The sequence below is a fragment of the Thamnophis elegans genome, chromosome 5 (genome assembly GCF_009769535.1).
Source record: "Thamnophis elegans isolate rThaEle1 chromosome 5, rThaEle1.pri, whole genome shotgun sequence".
Classification (NCBI taxonomy): Eukaryota; Metazoa; Chordata; class Lepidosauria; order Squamata; family Colubridae; genus Thamnophis; species Thamnophis elegans.
This window is the reverse complement of record NC_045545.1, coordinates 76430416-76454725: the sequence shown is the minus strand read 5'-3', so window position 1 is coordinate 76454725 and position 24310 is coordinate 76430416. Positions and strand designations below refer to the sequence as shown.

General features: G+C 36.6%; 2 protein-coding genes across 2 annotated transcripts in view; one reads left to right on the top strand and one right to left on the bottom strand.

Annotated features, from left to right (window-relative positions):
- Positions 1-163: 163 nt before the first annotated feature.
- LOC116509150 (translocating chain-associated membrane protein 1-like 1) lies at positions 164-20819 on the bottom strand. The gene is made up of 11 exons (XM_032218142.1): positions 20554-20819; positions 14434-14494; positions 13892-14010; positions 11459-11575; positions 11312-11370; positions 10531-10615; positions 10112-10182; positions 9410-9514; positions 6483-6626; positions 5373-5530; positions 164-3873 (listed from the first exon to the last, which is right to left on the bottom strand). Exons 1-11 carry the CDS (start codon positions 20671-20673, stop codon positions 3800-3802), a joined length of 1113 nt encoding a protein of 370 aa, XP_032074033.1. The 5' UTR covers positions 20674-20819; the 3' UTR covers positions 164-3799.
- A 325-nt stretch (positions 20820-21144) lies between these two features.
- The window catches only part of ZMYND8 (zinc finger MYND-type containing 8), a 93315-nt gene continuing 90149 nt past the window's right edge, over positions 21145-24310 (top strand). Inside the window, exon 1 of the mRNA XM_032217681.1 lies at positions 21145-21195. The gene's annotated coding sequence lies outside the window, so the exon portion shown is untranslated. The remainder of the gene's footprint in view (positions 21196-24310) is intronic.

The following is a 24310-nucleotide window of genomic DNA, read 5'->3' as shown; positions in this document are numbered from 1 at the left end:
ATAGTTGAGGTCTATCTATGATGTCAATTACAGGCCTCTCTCATCTTTTTAAGTGGGAGAACTTGCAGAATTGGTGGCTGACTAAATACTTTTTTGCCCCACTGTGTCTATTAGAAATAGCATTTTTTATACTTCAGTGTTTGGAAAAATTGTTCAGAACATATTAAAACAAGCTTAAGGCACAGGCCCATCTTTTATTTAATATTTTATAGTACATAAAACATCCATCTGTGCAATCAGTGCAATGACACAGGACAGTATGATATTCCATTTATATTCCTCCCATGCTGCTAAAGAAATTCTTCTACCCAAGTCAAAGAAACAAGGTGTGTGTATGTACACACACACACGCACACACACACACGTTCACATTTCAAGGATATTTTAGGTAACATACATTTTAAAATACTTGAGCTTAAATTTTCTAGAATTTAAAAAAGGAAATCAAATTTATGAAGTGTACAGAGATAGGAGAGATTGTAGGCTAAGTTAAACATTTAGTTTTCATGGCAATACAGTAGTTGAACTATGATCCATAAGGATGTAGTTCCAGCCACAGAACAAATTGACTCCAGGAATTAAAAGGTTACATCTATTTCCTAAAATAAGTGATAAATCTTATAGTATTCTGCTTTGAGAGGGAAAGGAGTTTTCCATTTTCTTTTATTTGAAATTAGTAACATAAAACACTTTAGATGAACACAGGTGTTCCAGATTATGATGAAGATATAACCAGTGTCTTATTCGGAACAAGTCCAGAAGCATATACATGGTGACTATAGAGAAAGCAACATCTTACGAGAAATACAGTAAGAATTAATGAGAAGGGTTTCTCTTTTTTTAGCATAACAGCTCAGATTAAAGTTCTATCAAATGAAGTGATTATATAAATAAATTTCCATCAAAATCATTAAAAATACTCATTCTACAGCCAAATGGGTATTATGAGGTCAGCAGATAAAATCTTAAAACATTCGTACATGGGAGAGAACAAATGAAGAAAAAGGAATCAAATCTGGAATAGCATTGTGCATTAAAATGTTTAAGTGATATAAAAAAATCTACCCATTTCACAAAATAAAAGAACAATTTCATTTAGTAACATCTAAATATGTGACTGAATTTATTGAATGGTACTGAGATATTTTTAAAAAATGTAAGCCACTTATTTCTCACAGGAACATGGTCAGGAGGCAAGGCGAGGTAATTTTACAATGGACTGTGAGGCAGCTGTCTTGACTTCCAAATAAATCATGAAGAGAACCACTTTTAACTCTTTATTAGTACTTTTGAGTGTCAAATGTTATTAACTAGTATGTCAAATCTTAAAAAATAGCTTGTTATAATTAAGGTATTATTTAGAATGGGGAATGTAACAGACTTTCAGTCTGTGTCCATAGAAAATAGACATCTTTGGCACCTCCGCTATTTGTGCTCCCAGCGATGAATCTATTAATATTATATTGTAAAATATTTATGGTACATAGTTATCTAAAAAAACAAAAACCCAAATCTGATGTCTAGAATACCCCCTGATTGCAATGTTAAGGCAATTAATTTTCTCTATGGCAATGTGGCCATGCTGGCTTTAGTTAGCAATCTAAAAATCTGAAAGTGCTAGAAAGAGAAAACCACTCTACATATAGGATGAGCTGGAAATATGGAAGTCATCATATTTTTGAATTGCAGCCCCAAAAATCTTTCACTTCACTTCCTATCCCTAATTTAACTGAGTAGAATTTTCTTAACATTATAGCAATGCCTGCCAAAATGACTATAAGATTAATATGATATATAACAAATATATAGTAATGGCCTAAACTGCTACATCAGTCTTCTCTGATCTGATGACCTACCAATATTTAAGACTATATTCCCTAACATCCCCAGTTGATAGGGATGCTGAGAGTACTCCCAAAGATTCTAGTATGTTGGTGAAGACTTCTCTATGATCTTTACAGCAGCCTTTCCACAAAAGGCACCTTTCAGGTATTCTGGAACTATAACTCTCAAGATATGCCAGCTACCACAATAATAAATAAATAAAGTTGGTAAAAATTCTGGGAACCAGACTTAGCTCATAGGGATAATGCCAGGTTAATAATAGTCACTTGTAGAATTCATTTAGGTTTAAGCAACTATCAGAGTTTTCAAATTCTAACAAGGCTAGAAAAATAATTAAATCTACATAGCCTTTATTCTTTGATTGGCAGCTGGTGCTACAAGATTTACAAACAGACAAGGTTCAATTGTTTAATTGTGAATTACAAAGTAGCCATGGGGTTTGAACTTGTTTCAAAATTGCAGACTAATACACATTAACTAAAGACTACTACTCTAGTTTTGAACAGATAACCTGAGAAAGCAGAAGAGAAAATCCTTAAATAGAAATTTGAAAAAGTATGACTTTTTGATCTAGAAGTGTATATTCATAATACAAAAAAAACCATGAACTCAATTCTATGAATCCAGTAGAACTTCAAACATTATTTTCTAACAGTAGGTCCAGTAAATCATGTGGTATGACATAGGTATTTAAAAAATCCACTGAATGGTTTCCATGCCAGGTTGCAAAGTCTACAGGTGTAATAAAAGCAATTTTAAAAATGCTGTATAGTTTTGAATTCCAACCAATTGTTTATCTCAAGTACAAATCATTTTTTCCAAAAGAAGGAAGAAAACCTGGTTTGCTTCAGATGTTCTGGACTTTAACTACTGTCATCCTTAACTAGCTTGGTTAGTTCTGGAAGGCACCAGTTGGCCTACCCTTTTGAAAGAATTATAACAGGAGATTTTGGCACAGTCAAAAATGTCCCGTTATTTAGTAAGCATGTGTACTTAAGCTATTACAATAAGCATTCAAGGAAAGCTATTATTTGGTAATAAAAGCTTTTGGTATGATGCAGGATCAGACCAAATGGCAAAATCATATTGCAGGGCCTGGTCTTTTTAACATTGTTTTTTGACAAAAATGCAGGATTCATGAATGTCTTTTTAGTATCTAATGCTACAACCTGACATAATTTCACACTAGGAAAATAATTTTAAAATGTTTTTCTGTTCAGCATATTAAAGATTAATTATATAACAGTTTCATGGATCTCTAAATAAACTAGCACTTTTTAGCACCATATTGAAGAATCATGTAGTTTCAAATCTTTTTTACAAATACTTCAGAATCCACTAATATAAAACCAGCTTTTGATATTAAAAAGGGTATCATTCTTCACAATTCAGCATTAAATTATTACATGGGAATTGTTTGAAAGCATATCATTGGATATGCTAAATGACATTTTTTTCAAATTACAGTATTAACTGATGTTCTAATGACAATTCAAACATTACCTTTAACCAAATGGAGAGGTAATAAAAAAATAATTTGCCCTCTAACCTAAAAACGTGTATAGGAAATTTAGAAAAACAATTGCAAAATAAATCTTAACTTTAGTTCTAAAACTACATTTTACAAAATGAAATAAACTTCCAAATAAAAGACAACTCTGGTTTATTAGATTTCCCCCATGCTGTTCTATTAATATTGCAGCATTGTAATTAAAGGTCAGACTATAATAAAATATCCTATTTTCAAGATGATTGTATTAAATAAATGATTTTAAAATAATATTTTCATCATAAGTTTGTTTTTATGAACATACACTTAAAAATATATTATTTTAATCAATGTCCTTTAGCCCAAATAGCCAAATAGAGTTGTTCTATGGTTAGTATAATGCAGATTTTCTATTTAAGGTGAGAAAGTCTTCAATTAAATCAGTGTCCTTTTTATCTGTGCTCTTCACAAAAATTTTGATCTTCTTTTTCTAGGTGATATGCCCTCTTCAGATTTTATTGTTCCATTTACGAAGTTAGCTATAATATGAAAAAAAGATGAACAGTACATTAGATTTGGGATAGGTGGCATTAATAGTTATACATGTAATAAACATTTTTTTTATTTCAGAATTATAAGTTAGCAAATTGAACATATTTAACATATATAACATATTTAAGTTAAGAATGCTAATACATTTTGTGAATTATATCAAATAATGTTTTTTATAGAGAGAATTGCTTCTACTTCATTTTGCTTCTATAACCTACTGCACACAAGGAGTAGAGTGAAGTCAGCCTTTTTATGTAATATTGAATAAGGTGTGGGCAATAATTAACAAGATGAGGGCTACCTAAATAATCTGAAAGGGTCGCTTTTTCTTAATCGGTATGCAACTGCACATATTTAGTAAATCTGCATACAAATTTGTAGAAAGATGTCATATTCCATTGAGGTGGTGCAGGCTACTTTTTCTGACTACCGGCAGTTTGATTCTCACCAGCTCAAGTTTGACTCAGCCTTCTATCCTATTGAGGTTGGTAAAATGAGGACCCAGATTGTTGGGGGCAAATAAAGCACTGTGAAGTGATATGTAAGTCTAAACGCTAGTGCTATTTTTTATAACTTTCCTGTATAATTGGGCAGAGTTGCCATGCTTCAGATCCCATCCAATAAATAGTGGTATGAAATGGGAACTGTGAATCATGCCTTTCTATTGTAGTCTCCCCTCTGAAGAGATCTGTTTCAAACCCTAAAAAGCCCTTAAAATATGGCTTTTCCCTAAGTCTTAAGTTAGACAGTGTTGTCAGTCCAATGTACAGTATTGCTTTAGAATTAGTGCCTGTCTTCTGGCCTGTGTTTTTTTGCTTATAGTTTTAGTACTTTTAACATTGTATACGCTGCCCAGAGTTAGCCTTAAAAATTAATACAGGTAGCCCTCACTTAACAACTGCCTAGTTTAGCAATTGTTCAAAGTTACTACTATACTAAAAAAGTAACTTTGTGAATGGTCCTTCTACTTCTGCAGTATAACCAGTCACACAATCAAGATTTGGGCAATTTGCAGCTGGTGGGTGCTCATACGTGTTGCACCATTCCATGGTCACATGAGTATCATTTGTGTGCTTTACAATCATCTTGTGACTAGCAGAGTCAATTGAGAAGGCAGTAGAAATAGCAAGTCACACTTAGGTCTTGCTTAATGACCGCGGATGAGTAGCTTAACAAGCATGGTGAAAGTGAGGTCATAAGCCTGTTGCAGCCATATGATATCTTACTATTACATTACTTAGTAGCAGACTTGTTAGTCCCAAATGTGATTGTTAAACAATGACTATCTGTAAATAAATATTTAATTTTGAATTATATAAAAATCCTGTCAACTTTTGGTCATTTAGAGTTAACAGTAACATTCTATGCCGTAAGTCTCCACCCAATGTTAAACAAGAAAATCAAGTGGTGTTATTTAACTAGCAACTGTCACTCTAATGTACATTTGTGGTTTGGATACTGGTATAAATGTGAGGACTATACTTACATCTGGAGGACTCTTTTTTTGTAGACTTAATTTTTGTATTTGTTTTTTTCTTTGTAATTTGATTCTGTGTATGTTCTCTCCATTTCTTTAATTGGAAATTGATGAATTTCCACATCATCCAAGCCTGAGTCAAACAAATTGCAGCCAGACAGCTAATTCTAATTAGTTTAACATAAAACAGAGTTATATAGTTAGAATAATAGGGTTATGATGATCTTTGAGATTCTCTCTAAAGATGGACCATTCAAAAAATAAAATAAAGTTACACATACAATCCAAATGCTTTCTTCTTAGTAGGCTAGCACATACCATATGTCTTTAAATCGTAGATATTCCTAGATAATATATGTTTAAGATCATGGCTATTAGATGTGATAGTTGAAAACTGAATTTTGCATCAATATTGTTCCAATTTGCATGCGCTGTATCAAATAGCTGAAAATTTCCAATAATCATTTTGACAATTAGATTATTTTATTTATAAAACTCTATTGAGCAGATGACATATGAATATATGCATTTGAATACATTTGAGAATCAGTTTGGTCTAGAGATTAAGGTACCAGGTTAGAAACCAAGGAGGCTTTGAATTTTAATTCTGATTTAGGCACAAAGCCAGTTAGATGATTTTAAAAATCAGCCGCTCTCTCTCAGCCTTAGAAAAAAGGCAATGGCAAATCACTTCTGAAAATGTTGCCAAGAAAACTACAGAGATTGCAGTTAGACTGTTCTCAGGAATCAAAACTGATTGGAAGGCATCCTTCCCACCCTCAAAAAAGTTATGTATTGGAAACATAGAAGCTAGCTATGAACTTTACAATGGTACCTTGCTTGCTAGGTACCATTGTAAAGGGTAGACAAAGGGCTGATATTTCATATGTTACAAAGAATACAGTAATGCCCTCTTATGATTGTTTAATATGACCAACATTATGAGGATAGATTGCAGAAAAGTTTCTGAGTTAGGTTACATGTTATCTACCAAAATAAATGGTAGTTTAAATAGTAATAAGAATACAGAGAGACTATATTTCATAGCCACAATTTTCTATTTTTGGATTTGTGGACGTAAAGAATATTTTAAAATAGCTATTGCAGAAAAACTTTTACCTAATTGTGAGTATATTGAAGTTTCCTTCTGCTACAGAAAAGCCAGGATTTTCTGCTTTTGTGAGACCAAATCCAAAGGTAAGAACTGACAAAGTCAGGGTCAAAAGACGAGCCATTACAAATAAAAGTGCCCAAATGGTAAACCTGAAAAGAAAAATGAAATTATTTCACTATCAGTTGCTTTATGTCACTAAATAATATGAGCACAGCTGTATCATGGGCTGTGACCAATAAAAAAAAACCTTAGACTTTTGCTAGACATTGTAAGAGCATATCCATGACATCAGGCATTATAATGGAAAACATTACTTTGAAAACAGTAACTATCTCATAGAATAAAAACCAAAGAGGAAAGAAAATCACTTTAAAGGCATAAGACAATTAAACTAATACAAATCTTAATTTTAGTTGAACAAAGGCACTCTTAATAATCAAATATTTTTTTAGCTAATGAGAAATCTAGATCTGTGAAGAATTTCTGCAAAATCGGTATGCGTGTATAAAGTTTTCAGGAAGGCGAAGTGCTTTTTAAACACATTTTTTAAAAATCAAACTGAAAAGGAAAAACTCTTCATTTTTGTTATTCTATGTTTTGAATTTTGGGATTGCATATTATACTGGAAGCTACAACCTTTAAAAAAAACCCACTGGCATAGGAATATGCGCAATGAAAAGGTCTTACATTAGCAAAACTGCTTATTAATGAAATATTAAAAAGGATTAAGTAGTTAATACATAATTGTTCAATAGGGCATGAAGCTAAGTTTGGAGAAAAAAACTAGAAATTCCATTGAAAAGGACGTGTGGATGATAAGTAGAAATAAATTTTAGTTATGTGTGAAAAGTCATGTGTCAGGGTTCCAAATAGCATCCAAAAGTAAATCAGAGTCCAAGGAAAGTATTGCTCAAAGTTCCAATTTATTAGGAGAGCCATGTTGGCACATCTGGGAAAACCTAAATCTGAAGGCTTCCTGGTTTTCCCACCCAGTTGAAAGTTCAAGATCTTGCCCTTAGTTTAGTTTAGTTTATTTGTCTTGTATGCCGCCCACTCCCGAAGGACTCCAGGCGGCTCACAATAGACAAGGGAAGGGGGATAAATAGACAAAGACAACACTTTAAAAACACAACATTCACAATTTCCGTGGGGCTGGATGTTTCACAAGCCCCCCGGCCTGCTGGAGCAGCCAGGACTTGGTGGCTTTGCGGAAGGCCGGGAGGGTAGTAAGGGTCCGGATCTCCACGGGGAGGTCATTCCAGAGGGCTGGAGCTGCAACAGAGAAGGCTCTCCCCCGGGGAGTCGCCAGCCGACATTGGCTGGCAGATGGAATCCGGAGGAGACCTAACCTGTGAGATCTAATCGGTCTGAGGGAGGTAATCGGCAGGAGGCGGTCTCTCAGGTACCCAGGTCCGATGCCATGTAGGGCTTTATAGGTTATGACCAGCGCCTTGAAGCGGGTCCGGAGACTAATGGGTAGCCAGTGCAGCTCGCGGAGGATAGGTGTGACATGGGTGTACCTAGGTGCACCCACAATCGCTCGGGCGGCTGCATTCTGGACTAACTGAAGTCTTCGAACACTCTTTAAGGGCAGCCCCATGTAGAGCGTGTTACAGTAATCCAGTCTTGAGGTCACAAGGGCATGAGTGACTGTCTGAAGGGCCTCCCGATCCAGGTAGGGTCGCAATTGGTGCACCAGGCGAACCTGGGCAAAGGTCCCCCTGGTCACAGCCGACAAATGATGTTCTAAAGTCAGCTGAGGATCCAGGAGGACTCCCAAATTGCGGACCCTCTCTGAGGGGCGTATAATTTCACCCCCCAGCCTGAGAGATGGAATAGTTGGCCAATATTTGGGCGGGAACATCAGAAGCCACTCGGTCTTGTCTGGATTGAGTGCCAACTTGTTTGCTCCCATCCAGACCCTAAAAGCCTCCAGGCACTGGCACATCACTTCTACTGCTTCGCTGAGTTGGCACGGGGCGGACAGATACAGCTGCGTATCGTCCGCGTATTAGTGGTACTTAATCCCGTGCCGGTGCATGATCTCACCCAGCGGCTTCATGTAGATGTTAAATAGGAGGGGGGACAGGGCTGAGCCCTGCGGCACCCCATAGTTGAGGGGCCTTGGGGTCGACCTCTGCCCTCCGACCAACACCGACTGCGACCTGTCCGAGAGGTAGGAGGAGAACCACCGAAGGACGGTGCCTCCCGCTCCCACCTCTCGCAACCGTTGCAGAAGGATACCATGGTCGATGGTATCGAAGGCCGCTGAGAGGTCAAGGAGCACAAGGATAGAGGGGTGACCCCTATCCCTGGCTCGCCAGAGATCATCGATCAGCGCGACCAAAGCAGTTTCCGTGCTGTAACCAGGCCTGAAACCCGACTGATAGGAATCTAGATAATCGGTTTCATCCAAGGACCGTCGGAGTTGAGAAGAGTTGAGAGTTGAGAAGCTTATATCCACAAGTCCATCACATGATCCAAATCTTCCATTGTCATGCTGGCAGTTTCCACCCATCCAGTTCTGGTCCGGTGCAGAGGTGCAGAAACAAAGGATGACCTTGGCTTTCTAGAAAGAATTTTGTTATGGCTATATATCATCTAACTCTGTACAATTCCCCCCTCCCATTTTCCCACAATAGAAAATGCATAGTAGAATAATAGAAAGTGTGGCAGGCTTGAGATCCACAAGAAAATATGACTGCAGGCCTGATATGATCTTTCTTGGTGATATACGAAAAGCAAGACGTTTAAGATCAATGTTAAACAAGACAAGTTTTTCAAGTAACCTGGTTCTAAAATGTTTTTCATTTTTGCAAATATAGTAAAAGAAATAATAACCCACAGACAGCAGAGAACTAAGAAAACTGTAAAAAAAAGAAACTAAATTAATTATCTGACAGTAACAGGAAAATTTAAAAAACAAGATTACCCTTTCTGTTTATGCTCATCACTGAAGTAGAAAAGACGTGAAGCGTGAAAAATGAGCTCTACAAGATAATGAGGTACCAGCAGAATTAGACCCAAGCGCTGAAGGCTGAAACAGTAAAAATAAATATTTCATTCTGAATATTATTCATTCATTAACAAAGTTCAACAACAATGAATAAGGTTCACTGTATCTTACATATCAGACAGAGGATTAGTTGTGCTATCAGGATGAACATTCTATGGATTTTTAAGCCATGATCAAATCTGATAGCAGATTAACTATGACACAAAAATACTGAATGATTTTTCTTACTAGAATATAATATTGGCAAATAGCTAGTTTTCAAGTTACGACCGCAATTGAAACTAGAATTTTGCTGCTAAGTAAGTTGGTTGCTAAGTGAGTCACATCCAATTTTTACAACCTTTTTTGGCATTGTTGTTAAGCAAATCTGGTTGTCAATTGCCCAAATAATGATCACATGATTGTGGGGTTGCTGTGACAGTCATAAGTGTGAGGAACAGTTATCAGTCACTGTTTTGAGCACCGTTGTAACTTTGAATGGTCACTAAACCTATGGTCACTAAGCTTATGATTGTAAGCTGAAGACTACTGGTAATATATTGAACAGTATTTTGGACACTATAAAAGACAATCCTTGATGGAGGTCTAGAAAATGATAAATAATAAATAAATGCTTACTTCAAGATATAGGCACCAGATATATGGACAGTATAAAGACAAATATAGTGCAACTGTCTTGGAATATCTTCCTAGAAATATGAAATGGAAAAGACAAACATGTTACAAAAAAAAAGCAAAGATTTTACTATGAATTGTGTTAGTTTTCCTTTTCTCTATGGTTTGCATTGTAATAATTTATGTTTTTCAAAAGCAATATTGACAAGGACATAAGTAAATTGAAAGCCAAAATAATCTATTGCATTACCTCCCCTACCCAACAATATATTCTTGTATAGTATGAATCTCTTACCAAGTTGAGGGAAGAACTTTTCTCTCCATTATTATTTCTTCTCCTTATTTAGAATATCATCCTATATCATTATAAATGAAAGTAAATAAAAGAAATATAATGCCTGAATTAAAGTTACAATTTATACCTTTCTAATCTTTTGGAAGTACAGTTCTGGAAGTGAATGGAGCCAATAGGCAATTTGGCAAATATAGAAGAATTTAACCTGAAAACTAAAAAGAAAAGTATATATATATAAAAGATGTATACATAACATTCAATAATTAGGAGAATTCTCTAAATCATGAGATTTAGAAGTCATGAACCCATTTTGTTAAGTAGGCCAAAATTGTTGGCTGTAGTTGAAACTTACACATAATTTTTAATACATAAATATACATGCCAAAGGGGCAAAAGCTGGATGTTATCAATGAAGATCTTGGTTTAAAGGAAGGCTGACTGAAAATTAAATAAATTTTCAAGTCAAGTATGATTAATAATTGAATTAAATTTTAAATCAATACATATTACATTATTTTATAAAACATCATGAATCATCTTTATTCAGATAATCTTAAATGTTTTAAGATTCATGTTAAAGAAAGTGAAACTAAAATAATTTAAATTATTGGAACCTTAAACCTTATCCTTTTGAAAAGTTGTCTAAACTGAAAACAATATGTTTGAGGAAAAGGACAATGAAAAGGCAAGATTAAATAGCAATGTAAGGAAGAAATAATACTAATTAATACTTTGTAGAATTCACTGTCTAAAACATTCATATCCTAATATAAATATTTTAAAAATAGTTTCTTAACAATTGGTTCATAGATCTGTCCATTTTCCTCTCTAATGCTCAGATGCCTGGGAAATTTGAATAAGGAAGCAAAATGCTTAGCACAAATAAAGAACAAAATAAAGAAGCTTACAACATATGAGAATGAGGGTAATCCTTCCATAACAAAGTTGGATTTGTTGTAAATTCTTCCTAAGGAGAAAAATATATGGTTAAAGGAGTTGATATATTTTAGGCAAATGTTCATTTAAATTAATTTTCAAAAAAATGACTTACTTACTGCAGACAAAATACTTGCTCCCCACAAAAACGAAAACAAGTAGAAAAAGGCTAGTTGTCCTGACTCATTGAATTTGCTATGTTTTGTTTTTGACAAATGGAGACGTCTATTAATTTTCTAAGGAAAAAAATAACAAACACCAGAAGTATTAATTTAACCAGGTTCACTTTTTTCTAGTGAATATGTTAGCCTCCCCAAGAATACTAGATTATCTGTAGTTCAACATTTATATTCCAATACTACAAAATGCTAACTTGGACTTTTCCCTTCATTTTCGTATTAGGTAAGTGAAGATTAAAGTGTGACCCACATATTCTAATAGTTGACAGATCAGCTCTATCTACAAAGCAAATTACCATTCTTGGATCTTAATTGAGACATTGGTTTTGTATCTCTATACTATGATTTCACATCATCTTTCTTAGTGGATCACATTTTACATGCTGGAACATACTAGTCTCTGAAGCACAATCTGAAATTAGTTTTAGTCTTAGGTTGTATGTGTTCGTATAAGCATATTTTCTACTCCCGAACATTTTCATCTGGGATGTGACAAAGGAAGGGGAGGAGATGGTAGTACAAGTTTGGAATGCACAATTACTATATCTCTGCATATCATAAATTGAGGTATATATCTCTAAACCAAATCTATTGACCAATACAAAACAAATATAAGGCAACTGTTGCCTTTGTTCCAGGGTAGAGGATAGGAAGACAAGACAGAAAGTGAAGTTTCTAAGGAGTCTTTCAGTGGTTTATTTATGATTAAGTTTCTGATTGCATACTGCAATGCAGGATCACTGAACAAGCACTGTAATTTTATCCTAGGGTAGAAAGATATGAATCATGTCCAGATTTTTATATTAAACTCATTGCTTGAGGTTTTATTTTTCATAATTGAATAATGGCTGTTTTTCAGTCATGCCATGTTTTAATAACAATTATTAAAAATAACAAATACAATTTTAAAAATTTAACATATAGGACTCACACTTTTTATACTTAAAATAAAAACAGCAACAAAAAGAAAAAAGAAACAAAGCAGAGCTTAAGATTTTAAAATAATATTTAATAGGGAAATAATGCAATTACATTTATCAGCAGACTGCCAAGTTAAACATGAATTTTGACTTACTGAAGAAATAAGGAATCCATTCATTGATGGATATAATTTGTATTCATTTCACAATAAATTCATAATGTGGTTTATAATTTTTTAATGAAGTTGTCACAGAAATCATATTATTCTATAATCCAGTATAATTTGATTAGGGATTCAACACATTAAAAGCTGCCCATCTTGCCCACAAGCCCTTTTTCAGAGAACCACCACTTATTAAATTCTGGTCCAAAATTTGGGAAAGGTTCAAATTCTGAATTACTATCCAAAATATAAACTGACATGGACTATGTGATATATTTAGACTAATTATAAAGCCATGATATTCAATGTTATAAATATAGTAAAAAACTGGCCAAATAAAATATCAGATAACAAATATTATAATATGCGTAGCCATAACAGATATACTTAATTTCATTATGTTCAAAGGCACACCTCTTGGTTTTTGTCTTTTCTTACTTTTTAAACATTTTAGGTTCTATTTAAAAAAAATATAGGAAGCTAGTAGGATTAAAAGTAGGGAATCAAGATCACGTAGGTCCCTTAGCCACTGTCAGCAAATAAGAGGAAAGTATGTCTATCAGTTGCAAAAAGTGAAAGTGGCATTCAAAATGTACCAGAAGGCAGAAAAGTAGAGATGATGCCCTTTATATTTACCTATCAAGAATATTGCCTGCTATTAATACTATCTGTTCCAAAAAGCAAAAGCTGAAGTGATAATGGCAGGCAATATTCTTGATAGGTAAATATAAAGGACAGTATCTTTACTTTTTTGCCTTCTGGTAAATTTTGAATGCCACTTTGTGAAAATGTGCATAACATGCTTTCAAAATTCACACCAGCCCATTTACTTTTAGGGAAAAAAACACAATCCAGGATAATTAATTTATAATCTGCAGGTAAACTGTTCATTCTAAAGAAATATTCTTCTGTAATGTAGATAAATGGTTGATAATCTGGGATATGTTCATTAGATATTATTAAACTTTTATAAATATAAATTATGAAATTTATGTCCTACCTTTATTTTACATAATTCAAGGCACTGTTACATAATGCCCAAGCTTCTATATGTCCAGAGTTGAACTGAAGGTAAGGGATTTGTCCAAAGTTATTCAGCCAACTTTTATGCCAAAGAGAGGACTAGATCTTATGTCAATTTTCAATCCAATACTGTAACTACTATACTAAAAGGCATCTTATATCTTTCATTCCAATAGTAGAGCATAATATTTAATAAATGTATCTTTAAGAACTTGGAACTGAAATGATTTCACGTATTCACATTTATCTAATAATTGTAAACTTACATCTAGTATATATTCCTGAATCACTGCATGCAGAATAATGGCTATAAGCATGTAGAAGAAGATGGTGGCCATGTCTTTTGGACCATACTCATAGAAATGAACTGGGTTAGATCCATCATCTGAAATCCACAATATCTTATTATTAATAACAGTACAGGCTATATTTAGAATCTTATTATACATCAGGAGAACATGCAACTTTCAACAGTCTTACTTATATCTCTGCAATAAATTCTGCTTTAAAACCTATAAGATCATGTTGTATATCCTTTAATATGTTTTTATAATGTATTTTATTATTTGGAGAAAAACAGCACAACACATTTTGTAATAATAATGCAGAGAATCAGGCTATACAGTAGCATTTAGACAAAATCATTTAAGACTGCAACCCCATCAATAACCTGGCACACCTACACATGCACATTTATACATTTGGAGGTGATCTATTTAAGAGAGTATCTGAGTAAACATGTAGAAGACTGTATTGAAAAATATTTTTAAAATTGAAAACCATAGACTGAATTATATTTTATATTTACCTATGTTGTATGTAACATTGTATTGTACAGTTATAAACATGATGGCATATTTGGATGTAACCTGAAATTTAAAACAGAGGGAAAAAAGTTACCAAGTTCCATGCTGTACACTTGTTCTAAAGTTGCTATTAAAATTTATATTTATTATGCCTGTTGCAAATATTTAATTTTCATTATTGTAGAATTTCTCCCAGCAGTGTTGAAATCTTTTATAGACTAACAAAACTGCCAATTTAAGAACTGAGCAAGACTGGAGATGACCCTTTTGACTACTAAAGTATCTGAGACACACAGATTTTGAAAACTTTGAAAAGTATAATTATCAAGACTAATAACACAAATTGTTGCATTTTGTCCCTTGTTTATTAAGCAATACTGAATCACAATACAGTATTGATATAATAAAATACACTATAAAATAAATACAAAGTAATCAAGAAACACATACAACATATTAGGATACACAAAGCTGTTCAGTAAACTATTCAAATAAGTTAGCCACCTTGACAATTACCATATTTTTTGGACTACAAGACACACCTGAGTATAAGACGTGCCAAGATTTTGAAGAGGTCAACAAGAAAAAATGTTTTTGCCCTCCCCGGCCCCCAGGAGCACTCTGTAGGCCTCCCAAACCTTTTGTGTGTCCCGTTTTTCACAAAACCAGCCTGCAAAGAGAGTTTGGGAGGCCTGCAGATTGCTTCTGGGAGCTGGAAAGAGCAAAAACGGCACTCCTGTGGGGATTGGGAGGCCAAAAACGGGGTGCCCAGAAGGCTTGGGAGGCCTGCAGTGTGCTCCTGAGGAAGGGCAAAAATGCCATTTTTGTAAAAAATGAGTTTTTCACCTCCCAACACCCCCCCCCTTTGTGTTTTTGCCCTCCCCAGCCCCTAGGAGCAGTCTGAAGGCCTCCCAAACCCTCTGCGTGCTGTTTTGACAAAAAACAAGCCTGTTTTTGTGAAAACGGGACATGCGGGGCGGTGTTTCCAGAGGCCCAAAATGGCTGTATTCGGGGTATAAGATGCACCAACATTTCCACCCTCTTTTAGGGAGGAAAAAGTGTGTCCTATACTCCAAAAAATATGGTAACTTCAAAATGATCTAAGTAAGACGTTCTCTGATGAATAACTTTAGCTATACACCTGGCAATCTTTCTGACTGCCTATCCATGTGTATCCTGAAAGAAGTAGGCAGCCTGTTGATGGGGTCTGAATAAGCTATCCTATTGATTAGTGGCTCTAAATGAGGGCCCTCATATACGGTATATACCGTATTTTTCAGAGTATAAGACGCACCAAGGTTTTGAAGAGGCAAATTAAGAAAAGTAGGTAGGTAGATAAGAGAGATAAAGAAGGAGAGAAATACAGTAGGTAGGGAGGGAGAGAGAGAGAGAAAGAGTAGGTAGGTAGATAGAGGGATAGAGAAGAAGAGAGAGAAATACAGTAGGTAGGTAGGGAGAGAGAGTAGGTAGGTAGCAGAGGTGGGTTCCTTCCAGTTCACACCTATTTGGTAGAACCGGTCCGTCAAATCTACCAAATCGGTTAGAAGAGGTTCCACCAGTGGACCTGGAAAGCAGGCCACACCTACAGAAGAGGTTACAAAAATTTTTGAAACCCACCACTGGTAGGTAGGTAGATGGAGGGATAAAGAGAGAGAAATACAGTAGGTAGGTAGGGAGAGAGAATAGGTAGATAGGTAGATGTTTCCAAGTGTATTTATCCATGTGCTGGAGAAGGAAATAGCTGTCAACCTGCAGCACCTAAGACTTATTTCTGCTGGCACAGCACTTGATCAATGTAATTCTCATCAATCACTCTAACTAAAGAGCTTTCTGAAAGGAAAACAAAAAGTTTTTGCACTCTGTAAACCTCCCCAAAACGGGGCCTTTTTCGCAAAAACGGGCCCGTTTTTTCCCCAAATAAAAGGCAAGAGTAGCCTTGCGGGGGAGGGCTTGCAGAGTGTCAAAACAATTGTATGCATAGCCTTATGGAAGCTTATAGAGGGGGCTGGGAGGGCTGCCCTTCCCAGCCCCCAGGACCTCTCTGAAAGCCTCCTTAAGGGTATGCATGGACATTTTTGTGAAGGGGCGAGGCTTCGGGAGGGGGAAAAATGCTGTATTCGATGTATAAGACGCACCCAGATTTTCAGCCTCTTTTTTGAGGAAAAAAGGTGCGCCTTACACTCCAAAAAATACATTAGCTGGCAATCAAATACAGTGTGTGTGATATTTTAATGTACTTAATTGAATTACCTGTGGTTTACAATACAATTCAGCAGCTCAAATCTCTTTGGTTGAGGTGGTTTTTTGGCCTTGTGTCAGGAATACTGTTGAGTATTTGTCCAGTTGGAAAACCTTTTATTCTAGGTCTAACCATTTTAAAGGATTGATGTTAGAAGTGTGTCTATGTCAACCTTAGCACCATATTCAAGCCCTCTGTTTGAAAGTGTCCTTGGTTTGATGACTGCCCATTTGCTTAGTGACCAGTTATGACAGTGCTGAACAAAATGGTAGTTACAACAGGTCTTTGTAAGTATGACCATTGCAATGCTGCCGTGCCCCCTCTGTACTTTTTCCTGACCTGCACTCTGCCACCCTATACCCCTGTTGTAACCACTAACTTTCAGCTCCTCCACTGAGCTTTACACACATTCTGATTTGGAATTAATGATAAATATTTAAGTCTTCTATTGAATTATCTGGACATCACTTATCCTTAATCTCAACTGTTTCATCTTGTAGCCTTCCATCCAATTAATTCACAGGTATCAAAAGGTTCCTATCTTTTCGGAATAACATTTGATGTGTACATATGTACGTGCAAATCATTCATGTAACACAATACTATTGGCTAATAAGTAGAAAAAATAACGGAAAGATCAAACAACACATTTGTGTGTATATACAGAGTTTAGAGTAAATAAAAATGCAATGGTTGTGATCCACCCAGAGTTCGGGTTCTAAGATGGATTCTAAGATACATACATCATCTTACAAATGAGTAAAATTAAAAATTAAAACCAGATTTTCTCATTCCCAAATGAATAATGAGAGAAAAAAAATCAATTAAGGCAGCTATTCGCAATCCCTTCTACCTGAATGCTTTTTACTACTATTGTTCACATTATTTTTCTTCACAGCTTGCAAATAATGCTTTGAAGTATAGCCCCTTCAGTGATATTTTGAAATAAATGGCCCAGAAGCATTAGTGACAATAAAGTTTTAACCAGTCTTTGTGACATGCCAATTATTCTTTTAATTAAAATAATTTCTGAAAATAAACCAAAAAGTTAGAAGGGCCAAGGTGATCAATGAGCATCAAAGGAGATGTCAATTGATACTCTACTAAGTTCCATTTTGGGTAATATATCCCATTATGCCAACTCGAGTTCCCTTTCAAAAATTGGAATAGAAGAAAATTATTTTTTGGGAGGAATACAGAACTGGATTCCTCTGAATCAGCGGTTCTTAAAATGTGGTCTTGAGAGTTCTGTAGATCTTTAGTGTCAAATATTTTAAAATGACTACCGTATATTTCAGAGTATAAGATGCACCTTTTTTCCTCAAAAAAGAGGCTGAAAATCTGGGTGAGTCTTATATATTGAATACAGCATTTTTTGTCTCCCGAAGCCCTGCCCCTTCACCAAAATGGCCGTACATACCCTTATGGAGGCTTTCAGACAACCTGGGGGCTGGGGAGGGCAGAAATGAGCAAAAAATGGGCCGTTTTTGTCCCCCCCCCAGCTCCCAGCAGCAGTCTTTAAGCCTCCATAAGGATATGCATGCATTTTTTGACAACAAAGGGCCCATTTTCGTGAAAAATGGCCATTTTTTGCTTGTTTTTGGCCCTCTAGGAGCATTCTCTAAGCCCCCCCCCCCAAGGCTACTCATGCCTTTTATTTGAAAAAAAAAAAGCGGGCCCGCTTTCGCGAATGTTTTGGGGAGGTTCGCAGAGTGCAAAAATGTTTTTTTCTCTTTCTGAAAGCTCTTTAATTAGAGTGATTGATGAGAATTACATTGATCAAGTGCTGTGCCAGCAGAAACAAGTCTTAGGTGCTGCAGGCTGTCAGCTATTTCCTTCTCCAGCATATGCATAAATACACCTAGAAACATCTACCTACCTACCTACTCTCTCTCCCTACTTACTGTATCTCTCTCTCTCTCCCTCTACCGACCTACCTACTCTCTCTCTCTCCATATCTACCTACTGTATTTCTCTCTCTATCCCTCTCCCTACCTACCTACCCACCCACTCTCTCTCTCCCTACCTACCTACTGTATTTCTCTCTCTTTCTCTCCCTCTCTATCCCTCTATCTACTTACCTACTTTAAAAAAAATTGCCTCTTCAAAACCTTGGTTCGTTTTATACTCCAGAGCATCTTATACTCTGAAAAATACGGTAACTCTTAAATCCCTTTCTTTTTATCAGAATCTTGCTCTATCTTCAACATAGCAACCAAGAGCCAACATCTAAAAAGACTGCCAATCCCTGTGATAACTCTTCAAATATTTTATTAGGTTCTCCAATTGTATATTTATTTCGGTTCTTCCTAAACTAAGCTTAATTCCCTTCAACAGAATGATCTGATTTCTTAGCATCAATTTTATTTTAATCCAGATATGACTCAGTTTGCATTTTAAAGAAGAATATCAACAATATTACAGAAAAACTTAAAACCATGCAGTAAGTTTCAAATTAGTAGTGGAGGAAAGGGGAAATACATGATTCAGGAAAAGCCTCAAAAAGACATGATTACATATATAAACCAAATTTATTGTATATTTATCTTCCTGTTAAGTTTTCTACAAATCCTAGCATTGTTTAAGGCTTCACTTTTAATTAATCACTTACAACAGCTTTTTATTTAAAGAAATAAATTTATCACACTTGTGGCACAGTCAGTCCATATTTAATATTCAGGAGTTAAACTTCTTCCAATTCCATTCTGTGGCTTGGTGACTCAGGAAGTGAATATCATTATGTAAATTTAGACACCCCTGAGGCTCACTGTTTATAAGCTTATTATCAGCAAGACAAGAGACTGTGATTGTCATAGGGATGCAACTGGATAAGTACCCTGCATCTTGAAACTTGGTGTCAAGCTCAGTCTCTGCCAATGAAATGCGGAAGCAAAAATTAGTCCACTTAATTCTTAATATCAGCCTTAACTCTCCTATACACCGTTGGATCTGTAAAAGATTTATCTTGCTCCAAATAAATATGGTCAAACCCACCAAACCCAAAAGCTCTCCAGTGAATTATCTGCTACTACCAGTAGTACGGTAGCTATCAGCTACTAAGATCAGCAGCCTGCCTAACGCTACTGCTTACTCATAAGGACCAACCCAAGGCACTTAGCTCAGTAGGAGTAATATCACACACTAGGAGCGTTTATGATACTTAAAACTTACAATCTATAAACTCCTCCTAAACCAGCCAGCCACCCCGTTTTGGGAAATCATTCTGCATCTTTTCTGGACACTTCACACCAGAATGGTAATCCAGGGTTGAAAATCAGTACCGTGGACCGAATCTTAAAGCACCTTAACCAGTTCCAAAGGGAAACAAGAAGAGAAAAGCGGGGGACCACTGGTACATCCCATTTCGTATGATTTAGTACGCTATTAAGACGAGACCCTCTTTCTTCTCTCTCTTTCTGGAATAACGAGAGATTTAACTATTCCAGTCCTAAAAAAAAAAATCTCGCTAATTGGTCCACGATATGTTATTATCCCCTACCCCACCCTGGCTTGCACGAGTTATCTTCTTGAGGGAGACTGCCACTTGAATTCCTCTGCCCTTCGGGAGCGGAGGAGAGAGAGAACCCAGCCAGGTTGCCTTAGCGGCTATAGCTTAAGGGACGTCGAGACCGGCCTCGACAACAAGCAACACACCGTATACGTCCGTTCTTTCCTATGTACGTCAGCACGTAAGAAGGGAGCGCGACCGTGAGAATGAGCAGCCTAAGGGGCAAAGAGTTAACAGGAGGGGAGGAAGAAGCGCCAGAGCTCGAGAGAAGGGCGGGGCCGCACTTGAACCGGTGAAAGGGGGGGAGAGGAAAGGGGGCGTGCCTCGAGCCCTCGCGCTGCCGCTTCCTCCCCGGGCCCTGTATAGTAAGGATACCTCGAACATGAGCCCCAACAGGAGGCCCATGGCCAGGCAGGATACAGCATCCGCGTGGTTCTGGATAACGAACTCATGGCTCAAGACTGGCGGACTCTTGTTTTTCTTCCGCAGTCCCATAGCGGCAGAGGTTTCCGAGAGTGGGGAAACTCCAGGGCCCAAGTTGAGGGTGAAGTACGGACGAAGAGCTGCAGCTCCTCTACTCTCTCTCAACAATCCCTCGCTCTTCACCTCACGCCCAGTAAACACCAACGACTCTTGTCCCTTCCCACCCCACCTCCGCTCCCCCCCACCCCACGCCCGCCCCGGCACTCTTTCTCCGCCCTGTTTTCCATGCTTGGCCAATCGACGCGCGGGATGAAAGTGAGTGATAGGTTCAGCAGCTAATCGCCAGCCTTAAACCGGAGGCAAGCTTTCTAGGAGGCGGAGTTCCAAAGAGACTCTGAGGCTGGTCAACGGCCGACAACGGCGGCGAAGGGAGGGGGGAAGAGAGGGTGCGTGTGAGTGGCATGGATGACGGCCATTCAGAAACGCCTAGAGGTGGGACCTACCGGGTTCCCTGAGCTTGCAGTTAATTTCTCTATGGCTGTAGTGGAAGCAAGATCTTGCAAGTTCTGCCCTGGAGGAGAAAGAGTCTATCAGGTATTAGATTTTCATTTTTGGGGGGACTCCGTACGTTTCTCGGATGTTCTATGTTGGCGTTACAAGAGGGAGAACTTCTTTCAAGAAAGATTTCTGGCCCCACGGTTGGGGTTAAGATGCTTTCTCAAAAGAACACTTAGTGGGTGTGTTTGCACGACATCCTGAACTATAAAGTCAATCCCATTTTAGTCTGATATATGGGATTAATCCTGCCCGTGTGGTTCCTTTATGATTCAGCAGCGTCTGGACCTAAAGAATGAGGCTAGGTAAGAGAAGGCGAAGTTAAATGCGATTGAATGCGCCTCCTGAATCGAAGCAAAAGGTGTGTGGGGGGGGGACACTTTCATTTATTCTTCAAAAAAATTCACCCGACTCCATTTAAAAAGGCGAATCCTTCACGTAAGTAGCAAGGCATGGCTTTTTCTGGGGGGGGGGGGGAGAATAAGCATATCCAAGGGAGGAAGGAAAAAAAATACACTTGTTGACAAGATTGGAAAGGGATTTGCTGGCAACCTAAGGAAATCACTGCTAGTCGGAGCAAGTTTAAGGTCCCATGTATATTTAAGATCACAGGCTATTGTTTAATTTAAGTCTGGATTCCCTGCCCCCCCCAATACACTTATAGTTTGAAATAAAGTGTCTAATTGATTTATTCATAGACAACCAAAAAAAATGTTAGTCATTTATTGAAACTTTCAGCCAATCTGAAGCTATGATCTGTTTGAGGAAACTCCAGTGCAACCATTCTCAATTCCAGAAATCAGTGGAAATTGTCGGTCAGCATTTGCAACTTATTTTAGTACTATTTGCGAATAAATAAACTATGTGCCTAGGTTTAGAGCACTGAACTACATTCTAAATAAAAGAGCACTAAAGCATATTTCAGCTTTGGAAGGGCCATCTTAGGCTGGCCTTCCAGACACACTTATGACTACCTACTTTTTTGCAGTTAAAACTATTTCTAGTCTGGTCTGATGAGAGGTAGGGTAGAGAAAGACTTTGCTTCTCTTCATCCCTTTTCTGTTTCTATAACTGGGGTTGGAGAAATTCCATTTTAGTAGCAGCCCTAGCCTCCCATCTTCAGGTCTGAAGAATGGATGAGGGTTTCAAAAGGTTCCCTAGGTTTCCAGCTCTCTCTAAGCCCAGAAGAGAGGGCTATTTTGGAGGAAAGTTACTTATCATAACACACATACCCCAGTGTGCTTTAGATTCTCTATCATAACGCCACAACCATTTCAGATAGTATTTGTGGCTTTCATAACATTACCTTGCTTAGTCTTGTGCAAATATGACTTCTATAGTAAGTTTATGGCTCATTATTTAAAAGAAACTCTGCCAATTGGTAGATTTTGTAAGTCATTGTTGACATAACCATGAAATCACCGTTAATGGGTTTTCAGCTAAAAAAATAAAATTTTATGTACAAGAAGGTCAAGAAAGCAATAAGGATACAATTGCCATGAGCTGAGCCTGACTTGAGGGCCTTTTTTGAGGTTTATTTCTGCACATATATTTTTTTAACCTGTAAAGATGGGAAATGACCATCAAAATAGGATTATAGAAAAAAAATCAAATTACAAGATCTTCTCTTGGGTCAAATGGAGGGAAAGAGGGCAATATGTGGTTGTTTGGGAAATAGGAGGGGAAATATGTTTTGGTTATACTTGCTGCTTTGAGTTATTTGTAAAAAAATAATAAAGGTGGGATGCAAATAAATAAAAATACATGAAGAGCTAGTCTCTAATATCATCTCTGCTGCTTCTGTCTGCCTTCCAAGATTCCTTGGAGAAACTCCTAGGTTCAATTCTGTGGAAATTAAAGCAAAAAAAGATCTAAGATATTGAGTCTGATAAATAATAGAGACTTGTGCTGAAGAGCTGGAGGTTTGTTGTCTCTTAGAATGGTAGGTAATATTTGGTTACTGTACAAAGTACAGGTAGTACTCAACTTACAACAGTTCATTTAATGACCAAGTTACAATGGCACTGAAAAAAGTGACATGTCTACATTTATGATCATTGCAGCATCCTCATGATCATGTAATTTACATTCGGATGCTTGACAACTGGTTCATATTTATTATTACAGCATCCCGGATCATGTGATTTTGCAACCTTCTGACAAGCAAACTCAGTGGGGAAGCCAGATTCACTTAGCAATCATGGTACTAATTTAAGTGCAGTGGTTCACTTAACAAACGTGGTGAGAAAAATTGTAAAATGGGGCGAATTTTTCACTTAGCAACATAAAGTTGGGCTCAATTGTGGTCGTAAGTTGAATCTGTGTTCTAGAACATAGAAAATAATATCTCAGCAGTCTTTTGGAAGTAGAATATAATGTTAGATTATTCCAATAATTCATCTGAAGTAGCTTGCCAGTTTCCTGAGGGTGAAAACTGAGAAACATCAGTGACCTGGGAATTGACTACAGTGTAGAATTGTGATGTACACTGCAAATCTATATGAGTCTATGCAGAAATAAACTTTTTTTGAGTTAGTAGGATTCACCCCAAGGGAGTACAATAAAAGACAATATGCAGCCTTTTGAATTACCTGTTTATTTGTTCCATGTTGATTTCATTATGTTTATGCTTGTTGAGTCTTGTTCTTTTACATACTATTCTATATATGTGAGGTATATGGGTTATTATCTCTTTCACTGAGGATTGAAAGCTGAGAGTGTAAAGGGGCTGGGGAGTACTATTTAACTCTTGGCAATGCTGGATTTTGGCTTCATTCTACATTGATTGACTTTACACATTATATAAGTGCATTTTTTTGTATTTTCCAAAATGAATATAACTGAAAGAAAAGCATGGCAAGTAGGGGCAATTTAAGGATTACTAATTCAACAGTTAACCCATAAATAAGGAAGATTAACCTGTGGCTTTTTATTGTTGTATCTCATCCAGACTCACTATATGTAAATTGGGCGGCTATATAAATTTACAATAGGTGTTAAATCAGATATTCTGTTTTTAATAAAACTGGACTATAGCCATCTTGCGAATTCATCCAAATGTGGGAAAAGAGAAGAGTGCAACTTTTGGGCAGGAATTCAGCAGTGTAAGTTGCAGAAATTTGTACAATTCTTTACTCTTGCTCACATATCTTTT

Excerpts from the sequence above, each read along its gene's own strand:
- LOC116509150 (XM_032218142.1), bottom strand. The coding sequence starts at position 20,673 with ATGGGACTGCGGAAGAAAAACAAGAGTCCGCCAGTCTTGAGCCATGAG. Across the intron at positions 9,515-10,111 it reads TCTGGTGCCTATATCTTGAA|CCTTCAGCGCTTGGGTCTAA; the intron begins GTAAGCATTTAT and ends TTACTGTTTCAG. Across the intron at positions 5,531-6,482 it reads TTCAATATACTCACAATTAG|AATTAGCTGTCTGGCTGCAA; the intron begins GTAAAAGTTTTT and ends TAAACTAATTAG.